We start from the raw sequence: 12,135 nt of genomic DNA on the forward strand, positions 1-12,135 counted from the left end.
CCTGGCTTCCACTCTGCATCCTTATATTCTCATGAGCCACAGCAGCGACTGCTTGGGTTTCTAAACCAGGCAGCCCATTTTCACAGACAAGAGAGTAAGATTAAGGTCTATAGCGTTCCTATCAGCACACTCTTACCTGTGGGTAGTCCTTTGCCCCTCAGCCGGTCTCGAATAGCCTGGCTTCGATCAGGTTTTTGTTCACTGCTACTGGACAGCTGATCCGTCTGTACATAGGTAATCAAAAATCAAGTTTGATAAAATGATCTCCCCCTTTTGTCAGGGACTGCCCACAGAATAGCACCTTAGCTAGTCTTGAGGGCTTGGTTGGCAGAGACTCCATAGCAGACTGCAATTTTATGGCCTGGATAAGACTCATTGGGACTAGGACTGGCCAGTCATCATGGAACATTAAGGCAACAGAGTGCTCTACCTGGGGACTCGGGTAAAGTCAGCTTCTTCTGCAAGCAATACTGTGGGATTCATTTTGTCTCTTCCTGATAACTATTTTCATCTCTCAAATTAGACATACAATTTTAAAGCTGTATTGATATTATTTATAAGACTTCCTCTGGTTGCAGTTATCCACTGAGAACACCGGTTTAAGTTATTTTAGAAGTAATTTCCTAGGTACAGTCTGCTAGAATTACATAGTCTGCTAAATTTTTAAACTGGGTATGCTGGCAAATGACAATTTAAATTGATGTTCCACGGAATCCTCTTTGTAACAAAATGCTTCAGAGCTCGGAAATTTCCATGACGTTAATTAATCATGGATAGTTATATAAAATAAGCCCAAACTAGGTCATACTCTTTGTTATATAGGATAAAAAGTTAGAGAATACTGATTTATTTAGACAATCAAAACCAGGATAAATATAGATTAAAATTGAAAACAGAAGAGTGATGCTAAGTTAAGCATAGTCAGTGTGGTCAAAGGCATGTGTCCATGCTTGTATATATGCACACACATTTTAATATTTCTCCATTACAGAACTTCCAGTGTAGATTAAAATTCTGTCTCGGGTAACACAATCACAGTTCAAAGCATTTTATTTCATATTTAAGAGAAGAGTTAGGTGGAAGTATTTCTGAAATGATGCTGTCCTTGAATTACATAACTGGTGTCAGTCAAGGATCATACCACACTGTTGGTGACAGGAAAACAGTAAATATTACACATACTTGTGAATGTCTGTTTCTGAGGCAGCTATTAATAACAATTGCCATTTAGCTAACAATTAGTTTATGCCAGGCACTGTGTAGTTCATTACAAATGTTATGCCTAATGTTCAAAACAACTTTGTGTAGTATACATCATTCTTTTTTCATAACGATTACAGATGCTCTGAAATAGCAAAGCCACATGTAGAAAGAAGTACCAGGAGGCAGCTCAGTTACCTTCACACCTGTCTTAGGTAACACAGACAGAAGCTCTATAGTAATGATCGTAATTTATATCTGCTCAAAATTAAGGTAACTATATTGTAAGACTAGACGAACCAAGGCACTGGAGCTGTCCTGCTGACTAACTCACAGCTGATTAACCTTAAGTGCTACGGATATGGCCACTGGAGAAATAACACCTTCGGCAGAAGGGAAGGAACAGCAAGACCTTTGGGTCAGAGACTCACTGCTTCCAAATATGTCTCCATTATATCTCACAGCATGTCTTAGCAGCTTAGTTTTGTTTCTCAAATGAACATATAGAAGTAAGACAAACAAATTAAATAAAATGGGAGCAGTCACAGGAAGAGAATTCCATCCATCAGTCCCATTATGTACATGTATTCCCATCATACAATCTCCATGGTTTACTGGGAGACAGCTCACAATGTGTTTAGGAGAACTCTGAGTCCATTTCTCACCAAATGACAAAGTGTGTAGTACATATTCTGTTCACCAGGCAGCATCCTGGTTAAGATGGAGGAACTAAACCTAAAAACAAGGAATTACCAGAAAGCCGCAAAGAACACTGTGACCGAACAAATCTGGGGCCCACACTGAAGGACCATCAATCACATGGTAAGAGTGAGCAAACACAATGACAGCGCCAGCCAGAGAGAGCAAGATAGAACAGCTTAAGGGATGAAGAGCAGAGGAGGGATTACTGGATGTGGATTTTGTTCTTTAGTTCTTTACATCCTGGATGAGAGAAAAGGGAGGCACCCACATCTCAGGCAAGAACAGACCATGATCTCTTCCCACCAGAGAAGGTGGAGAAGGTTGAAGATTACAGGGGGGTCCTGACAAACGAGGGCAAGAAAAAGGTCTGGAAATAGGAGGCACATTAAGTGTTTTTGACATTAAGATCTAAGAGCTCTGTGCGGAAAGATCAAAGGGGGAGAGTAGGAAGGACAGATGACTCCCAGGGAGAAAACATTACGTTCTACAGTCTTTTCTAAAATATAATACTTACAAAAAAATGAATGGCTTTCATAAAATGTGGGAAACTAACTGCAATAGAATTCTAAATTTTAATGTACTGTCTGGAGTAAACAATGAAATTTAAAATAGTAAATTCCATTTTCATACTTAATTTTCAAAAACTGCTATTTCAAACTATAACTATGCTTTCAAGTTAGAACTGTATCTTACCCCAGAAACATTTCCCAGAACCAGCTTTACCAACTGTTTCACATAGGAAAACGAAGGCGCACAGTTGCTATTCCTGATGTGGGCACTGCAGGCATCCAGGACAGTCCGCACTGACACTCGGGCGTAGATAACATCCTCACACATGCCTAGCAGAATGCTGTTGAGATGGTCTCCCAGCTTGATGGGCTAAAGTGAAAGGCAAAGCACATGAAGAAGCTAAGTAGATCTACCACAAGAACAGCCTTTGTAAGAATCTCAGGGACACAGCATATGCTTGGAGGAAATGAATTATTTTCCACTGCAATTATGTCTTGCTCACCCATATAACCCAAAACCCTTCTATATTAACATAAGGAAGCTAACATGTCTTCCTAGATATAAAATATGATTAAACAAACAAACAAACAAAAACAACCCTGTGTATTTTGTGATAAGAGATAGATTCTGTTTTTGTTTTGTTTGACAGGGTCTCACTGCACAGCCCTGGCTGACCTGGAACTCTCTCTGTAGACCAGGCTGGTCTTGAACTCATAGAGATCTGCCTGCCTCTACCTCCCAAGTGCTGGGACTAAAGATGTCTGCAGAAGTGGAATTCTTTGATTGCTTAAATATATTGAGAAATAGGTGCAGCATTTCAATATCCAGAGTTCAATAAGATATATTTCCTCTATATAAGTTGATATTTTATGATAAGGTAGAAGTCCAGATATTGAAATAACTCAAGAGCAGTCTCATTAACCATATGAAACAGAAATCAGAATATGAAATTATTTGTTAATTAAAAAGAATTTTTAAGTTTCTACATCCAAATGGCCAATAAGCACTTAAAAAGACTATGAAAACGCACTGCTGGGCTAGGGGCATGGCTCACTGTAAAATGCCTACCTGCCTGGCACGCGTTGAGGTCCTAGGTTCAACCTCCAGTACCCCAAAAAATGTGTTTAACAAACTCAAGATCTAATAAAGTACATACTGGCCAGCCACTGCCATCCATGTCTAAGCTCTAGCCAAGGCTTCTGGGTAACACTGACATCAAAGCTTAGATGTGATATCCTTTAAAAAAAAAGTCTATGCTAACCTGGGATCTAACCAGAAGATCCAGCCATGCTCTTGTTTCCTAACAGAGCAATCATTACATCATGTTGTAATTATCTACTTAGCTGTTTGTATCTTCCAGTAGATTCCACAGGTATAGCCAACAGCATGTGCTTTGTCCGATACAAGATATACATATTAAATATTTGTAAATTAATGTTATACATTTCTAAAATGATAATGATTTATGATCATAAAGTATGACTTTATATTATTTTGTATCATTGATATTGACTTTATTTCCATCTACTAGAAAAAAAATACAAAATGTAATTGCAGACTGCTACATTTTATATGACAGTTATTTTACATGACAAAAACATCAATATCTCCGTAACAACTAACTTTTGCACATATATTTACAGAATTAAAACTAAGGAAAGGAAGGAAATATACAAAAATTTCCAAGAGGTAAATTAAGTTAAATAATATCATTCACTTCATGAATTTTAAGATGCATGAATTTTGAACTAAAAGCTTAAGGTGTTTAATTCTTCTGATAGATTAAAAAAATGCAGCTGCTTTTGTTTTTATAAACGACTAAAATAAACCAAATTTTTTCTTCCTCCTCTTTGTTTTCCTCTTCTTCCCTTTACTTTGGTGTGTGTGTGTGTGTGTGTGTGTGTGTGTGTGTGTGTGTGTGTGGTGTGGTGTGGTGTTTGTGCTATGTGTGAATGCTCTTGTAGGTATGTGTACATTGGATGTCTTCCACTATCCATTTCCACACTGTTATTTGAGGCAGGCTCTTTCACTAAATTACAGCCACCCATTAGTAACATGGCTGACCAGTGAGCGATAAAAATTTGCCTGTCCCCATCCCCCGACACTAGTGTTACAAATATGCTTCATCATGCCTTGCTTGTACGTATGTGACAGAGATCCAAACAGGTTGTCATGCTTGTGAGGCAAGCAATTTACTGTCTGAGCCTTCTCCCTAGCCCTAAGTGAAATACTAAATGCTACAACTTAGCTTTGATGAACAGAGATCTAAGGAATAAGACATTCTAAACCAGGCCCAATGATCAGAATTCAAGGCCCAAGAGTTAAGCTCAGATGTGTCTCTGCCCCTACAGGAGCCCTGAAGTGGGGTTCTGACACACCAAGAGCCACCTGGGACAGTGGCACCATCTCCCTACCACCAGCTGAGTCAGGGATGTGTGTGCTACTTCCCAGTGACAAGCTGACTGAGACAGAGGCACCATCTCTGCCACCATAGACAGAATGGGACAGAACTGCTACTCCCACTCCTGTTAGTGCAAGATTGACTCATCAGACATTTAAATCCTGCTCCTAAATCAGGAGATGGTGAGAAATAAAATATTCTCCTATTCACATGGAAGAGCCTAGCCTCTCACAGGCTGGGTCACTGAAACCTTGGCAGTGACTGCTACGATTCCTGGGATATCTTCAAAGCATGTTCACTAGCACTCACTGCTAGCTCATTCTGACACTCTGCCTGCACACATGTGAGCAGCCTGTGGACAACACACAATCACACCAAAGGGCCCTGTTAAAAGTGTAAACATGTATCAATATGAAAGTGAGGTCTCACTTACCTGGCTCTGAGGCACCTCATGATCAGCCCCCCAATACAATGTCATTCCAAGAGAATAAATATGGATCTAGGAACAGAATATTTTACAAAAATCACTTCATGGTAAAATAAAAAATTTAACAAGTAGTATGCTTTCTTTGCTCCAAAGGAAGTGTAATTTTCCATTGTACTTTATAAAAGCACAGAAGAGTTTAAAATAAAAAGTCAGAGTGGCTCTGATTAGACTAGACACACAATCCTGCCATCAATTCAGAGTATGCTTTCAATGAATAGTCATTTTGTTAGCTTTTATTTAGTATCTTTATGCAAACGTGAACATATATTCCTAATCCTGTTACATAACATTTAAAATGGACTCTATGCCTTGTTTCCCCTAACCCCATCTCACTCCCTCCAAAGAGAGGGCTTCTCTGTGTAGTCCTGGCTATTCTGGAACTTGATCTGTAGACCAGGCAGTCCTTGAATTCCACCTGCCTCTGCCTCCCAAGGGCTGGGATTACAGGTGTGCACCACCTTGCCTTGTGTTTTAATTTACCCGTAGAGCTGTGTCTGTGTTGACTGCTGGAGAGCTAACCCCTTTTCACTGCGTCTATAGCAGTACTATTTACTAAGAGTTTCCCAAACTTTATGCTACACGTTTCAGGGAACATTATTTTTTAAATGCAGACATTTCTCCTAAACTGGTTCTGAAATTATATGAAAGTTGTACCTGTGCACACATGCACACTGGTGCCCACAAACATACATAGAATGAAAGAATCATATTTCTCCATTCAGAAATTTTATCATTTTCATTTCAACTAGCAACATAGAAAAGTTTCCACATAACATTTCGATTTTTTTGCCAGTCTGAAAAGTGAGGAGGAAATCTAACTTGAGTTTTGATTAGCATATTTGTGGGTTTGGGAGAGGAGAAAGAAGAGGAGTCAAAGGACCTTTCTGTCATTTGCTCAAAAATAACCTATTGTGATGCTGGCAGGATACTTCATGGGAAAGGCTGGAGAGGGGGATGCTGGGATCCTACTGATAGGCAGGAGATGGGCATGCATGATTGTCTGCAGGAGGCAGAGAACACAGCATCCATGTCCTAGTAAGGGAGCCTAAGAAAAGCCTGCCTGCATATTCTGCAGCTGCTGCCCTTGCTGCCCCAGACTCAGGCAGTGGTTCTCAACCTTCCCAATGCTGCAACAAACCCTTTAATACAGTTCCTCATGTTGTGGTAAGCCCCAACTGGAAGATTATTTTTGCTGCTACTTCATAACTGTAATTTTGAGACTGTTATGAATCATATCGTAAATATCTGATATGCAGGAGAGCTGATGAGAACCCCCCCCCCCAAGCGGTCAAGACTCACACATTGAGAACTGCTGCTCTGGATCCTTCAGCCTTCCAGCACACACTACATACCATTAATGTCCAAGAAATTTAACCCTGGGCTGAGGTCGCCGAGGGAACCAGATCTGTGGACTGAGCAACCACCACGTTCTCTGCATCTCCAATGTGCAGGTGCCCCTGGCTGGGTTCCCAGCCTCTACTGTGTGTAGACCAATCTAGTAAGTAAGTCCCCCTTTCTGATAGATACACATCTTGTTGGCCCTGTTCTCCAGAGATCCCTGCCTAACATCACGTGAGGGTTTTAATTTCTAGGGGATCTGGGGGTGGGGGTGGCCTTACTTAAGCTTTTTCATGTTTTATTGCCTGTATTTTAGTTGGTTCCTGTTTTCTAAACTTTGCTTTTAAATCTTGTAACCTGTTTCCAGTTCTTTTTAGAAAATGGTGGAAAAAACAATCTACGTGCGAATAAAATGTTGACATTATTCTTACAATGTCACAGCACTTTTCTTATATTGCCACCTAAATTTGTTCCCAGTTTATAGATTAGAAAACCTGTTCCATTTTCAGTACTTCCATTTATTTTTTTTTTAATTTTAATTCTTCTTAGTGACTTTTACGTTCCCTCTGACTAATCTCCAGATCAATTCTACAGCCAGACTTGTAGGTTTCCTTTCTGCCAGGACTATGTCCATTGGAACTAACATTTCAACACCACACATCTGATCACATCATCTCCTCAGCCACATTTCAAGAAGCTATGCACAGGATATTTTCAAAAGCTTCACATAAAGAATAAAAGATTAATTTGTTTTGATTTGTGATTATTTTAGATGTGCTAGTGCTTTAAGATTATTGTATTTACTTTTTTGGGGGAGGTGGTTTGAAACAGAGTCTCTCTGTGTAGCCTCAGCTGTCCTGGAACTCCTTCTGTAGACCAGGCTGGCTTTGAACTCATAGAGATCCATTTGCTCTGCCTCCTGAGTTCAAATGTTATAGGCATGTGCCATCACTGTACTTTTTTATGTCTGTACTTTTTAATGTGTAAAGTGGCTTCTTTCTTTTTCATAATTTTTAAATTTTTTTTAACTTTTGAGATTTAAATATAATTCGAACATTTCTTCCTTCCCTTTTTCCCCTCCAAAGTCTCTCATAAACTCTGCCCCAATCTCCTTCAAATACATAGCCTCAGTTGTCACAAATTATTATTACATATCTGTTCCTAAACAGAACCTGCTTAGTGCGTATCATGTCACTTGTATGTCTTCAGTTGGCACTGGACAGTCAGTTGGTATGCTCTTCCTTGGGGAGCACCACCCCTCCGCTCCCAGTTTCACTCAGCAGCCTGAAATTGTGTGTGTAGGGCTGAGGCCTCCCCATCCACTTTAGTGTATCTATTGGTATCAGCCCTCTGTCTGAATAAGAGAAAAATGCTCAGGCTGGCCTCAAACTTAGAGAAATTCCCGTCTCAGCCTTCTTGGGGCTAAGATTACAGGTGACAATTTCTCTAGCAGCAAATTCCCAGGTGATGGCGATATTGCTAGTTATGTTTATCCAGGTGAGGAATCACTGGTACAGGACACAGGGGACACGGTATTAAATAGGGCAAATAGGACTCTTTCCATAACAAATCTTCACTAAGAAAACAAGGCCAAAACAATAAGTGCACGAGGGCACACGGGGACATGGTAAGAAGCATCTTCAGGTGCACCGTCAATCAGGTAACACCGTGCCGAGGCTGAGCTGATTGCAGAGTAGACTGCAAGTGGGAGACGTTAATGGGAGATGTCACTGCTGGACAGAGACAACAAAGGCACAACAAGGTAGTGATGCCTTCTCTACACTTACCCACTTTCTACAAATGAACTGATCATTTCTCCAGTTTACAAGGAAAAGAAAAATCTATGTTTTCATTGGAAATTTTTCATTCACCTCAGACTTCTTCAAAATCCTGTTGCAAAATCCTGTTAGTGTTTTGTATCTGTCTACACTTGTTGATTATCAAATGTCCACTTCAGTTCAGTACATCATCATGCACTTTAAAGCCCCCATCTTCAGCCTTGCTCCTGGCAAATCCAATCCTTCACCTTGAATCAGTGTCTTGAAAGTGTGTGATCTTGTCCCTTCCCTACTTAAAATTAAGCGGCTTCTCCATTTTCCTTGCATGAACTGTAGACCCCCACTGGCCTTCAGGGGCTTACTGTGTCCACCTACCTTATCCCTGGGCAGTCAATGTCACAGTGCATACTTCAGTCATCAGAATCATTTATGCTTCACCTTTTAAAATATTTTTCTCCAAAAACATATTTTTTTCTCTGGTTAATACCTTTTCCTGAATATATGTCTGTGTGCGTGTTTGTGTATGTGTGTACACAATATACATATACATACATACATCTTACAACATGTAATTATTTTAAATTCAAAGGATTTTTTCATGAACTGAGTAAAGGTGGTCCATCGTTGTGATCTGGCCCTACTTCTACCAAAATACTAACAACAACAATGAAAAGGAAGACAATATTTACCTTCTCGACATCTGAGAGGGAAGTGAGTGAGTGGTTCTGAAGCACTTCTGGTGCAGTGAACGCTCGAAGGTCCTGATTGGAGGCACTCTCATCTGTAAAGGACACACTGCCAGACGGCATCAACAGTAGTGACCATGGAGAGATGATGAAGCCAAGGGAAGCAGGATCAGTGATGCTCGCTGGTTTGTGTGAGCACAAAATAAAAAGAAAAGAAACGGTAAGTGTTTAAAACTATAGTTGGAAGACTCTACAACCACCTCAGTAAATACCCCAATTCAGCTTCACAGACATCAACATGCAATTTCATCACAGAGCTAACATGATATGAGAGCAGGTGTCATGTAAACGTAGCTACTATCATGTTCACAATAATGCCTTTATTCGGCTTCATCACTCAATGTCTAGTCACCAAAGTTAGGCCTGTTTCCACTGTTTTATACTGATACATAGAAATGGGAAAGGATCGGTATTTCTATGTTTTTCATTCCATAGAAATGGGAAAGGATCAGCACTTCTCTGTTTTTCATTCCTCTGAGTACCCAGAAAACTTTAATTTCAAGACACAGGCTATAAACATAAAACTTCATGCATTGGCCTTCCTATAGCTCATTTTCAGGTGTCACATTGAAAGATTAAGAACTTGGTTTAGGTAAGTGGTTAGGGTGTGAGGGAGGGGAGAAGTTGAGGTTGAACATCTTTCTCTATGGCTCCCCTACTCTATTTTTTTGAACAATGCCTCTCCTGAACTTTTTGCTCATCAACTGGCTATAATGGCTAGCTAATACACCCTAGGGATCTCCTGCCTCTGCCTACCCAGTGCTGGAGTTCCACATGCATGCTGCTATAGTTGTTTTTCTTGTTTGTTTTGTTGTTGTTGTTTTATATAAGAGCTAAAAATCCAAACTCAGGTTCTCACGCTTCAGTGTCTCACAGGACCATAACAACAGGGAAATCCTGCATATGCTGTTATCTTCCACAAACATTTTCATAAATGAATAAAAATTTAGCCCCATTAGATGGCTCAGTGAGGAAAGGAGCTTGCTGCCAAGCCTGACAAACCAAGGTCAATCCCAGGGTCCCACGTGGGTTAGGAGAGGACCAACTATGCAGACTGTCCTCTGACCTTTACACATAGGCTATGGCACATGCAAGCCCTATGTATACATAGAAACACACAAATAAATGAGATATAATTTAAAAATAAAAATAAATTCCAGCCACTGTACACATTATTTTCTGTTCAAAACTTTCTCTTGTTATGAACAATCAGTACACACAATTCAGATGGAAAATGATTCAAACAAGGCAGATGTGATACTCAGCATCTTGAGATGTAGGAGACACAACAAAACAGTCTAGAATGGATTCTTTTCAGATTACCCATTCAGGAAGCAAACATTAGGTGACTGAAGCCAATGCATTAATATCTGTGCAAGGAGATGCAACTGTGCAGTCAGGTTGCAGTAGCATGTTGTTTGGTCCCAGACATAGTGATAGCTGCAGCAGCATGACCTAAGGCCCCGGGGGTAGTGATAACAGAACTTCCTGGAAGTTTAGACAGAGTAGGAGCAGGAGAAGAATCTAGATGGTGGTTTTGATTCAAGTAACTGGAAAATGTTGTCGCCATCAACTTTAACAGAGGGAACTACGGATAACAGGCCAGCAGTGGGAGCAGGAGGGCAGTGGCAGAAATAGACTCTTCTTTGGGACTTATTGAAGACCTTTTAATATATTCACTTGGAGACTTCAAGGAGGCAGCTGGATTTGGAGTGTGTGTGCTGTAAAGTCAAGGATGGATATGCGATCCTGGGAATTGTTGGTGTAATGATGGTACTGAAAGTCATGAGGTTTGATCACCAATTAAATAATTAAGATGGAAATTGAAGATCAAGGGACGAGTATTCCCACTGTGAGGGCTGATGGTTCCTCCTCCATCCAGCAACCTGTGGTTTGAAGTATGGTATCACAATCCCCTCTAATACCATTCTTTCACACTGCTATCTCAGTCCTTCATACTAGCCTCTGGCCAGCTCCCCATCACTCATCTGAACTTGAACCAGGAATCTGGGATTCTAAACTTCAGGGCCAATTCTTTCTAAAGAACCATATTTTTATTTACTCTCTGAAATTTTTCATCCATGTAGACATAGTGTTTTGACCTTATCTATACCCTTCCCCTACCATCACCTGTACTCTCTGGAATCCACCAACCTGTGTTCTTCCTGACTTCATGCAATCTTTACTGCGACTACTATTATTGTCATTATTTTTATAACGATTATCCTCAGGGCAAATTGGTGCTGACCATATGGGAACAGGTGTGGACCATCCACTAGGGACTAGGTAGCCCACCCCCCGCACAGGACCAGTTCTTAGAGTCAGTCCTTATAATCTCTGGATGCCTACCATCACTTTGAACGTATAGACTCAGTGCTACCGAGAAGCCTAAGTGCTGTCTCGCTATCCTGGATGCTTGGTTTCCAACACATCAGCAGAGGGCTGGCCAACATTGTCCTCCGCCCACAGACCTGCTATACTCATCTTCAGCATAGCAGTGGAAACTAGAAAGTACTGAGGATGAAATTATCCACTACCAGCCTAGGGTGGGCATGGGGTAGAGGACTGAGGCAGGAAAATGAAATCTAAAAAACCCATTACTGAGCAGCTGAAACAGCTGGGCAGGCAAAGGTACTTGCCAGCAAGCCTGAGGAGCTGGGCTCAATTTCAGATCCCATCAAGAGAGTACTGACTCCCCAAAGTTGTCTTCTGACCTCATACTTGTGCCTCTGCATGCATGTGTCTACACACATTAAGTAAAAACTAAATAAATATAATATTGCTTATCACTTTGAAATGAAGAAATGTATTCATTCACCAGCAAAGCGAACGTCATTTACAATTATTATCATGGGAAAAAATATATATTTAACTTTTGCTGTCTGTGTGTTTATAATTATCTAATGTATGTGAATAATTTTAATCATTATGTATTTTAAGATAATTAAGAGCATGTAGGTCATTTGTTATTAG

General features: G+C 40.4%; 1 protein-coding gene across 1 annotated transcript in view; it reads right to left on the minus strand.

Annotated features, from left to right (window-relative positions):
• Positions 1 to 12,135, minus strand: part of Ptpn13 (protein tyrosine phosphatase non-receptor type 13) — a 163,526-nt gene that overhangs the window by 105,091 nt on the left and 46,300 nt on the right. Inside the window, exons 3-6 of the mRNA XM_051198176.1 lie at positions 9,106 to 9,284; positions 5,247 to 5,312; positions 2,596 to 2,781; positions 137 to 224 (exon numbers count right to left, since the gene is read on the minus strand). Of these exons, the coding sequence (XP_051054133.1) occupies positions 137 to 224; positions 2,596 to 2,781; positions 5,247 to 5,312; positions 9,106 to 9,284 (519 nt within the window). The remainder of the gene's footprint in view (positions 1 to 136; positions 225 to 2,595; positions 2,782 to 5,246; positions 5,313 to 9,105; positions 9,285 to 12,135) is intronic.

The sequence above is a fragment of the Phodopus roborovskii genome, unplaced genomic scaffold, assembly GCF_943737965.1.
Source record: "Phodopus roborovskii unplaced genomic scaffold, PHOROB, whole genome shotgun sequence".
Lineage (NCBI taxonomy): Eukaryota > Metazoa > Chordata > Mammalia > Rodentia > Cricetidae > Phodopus > Phodopus roborovskii.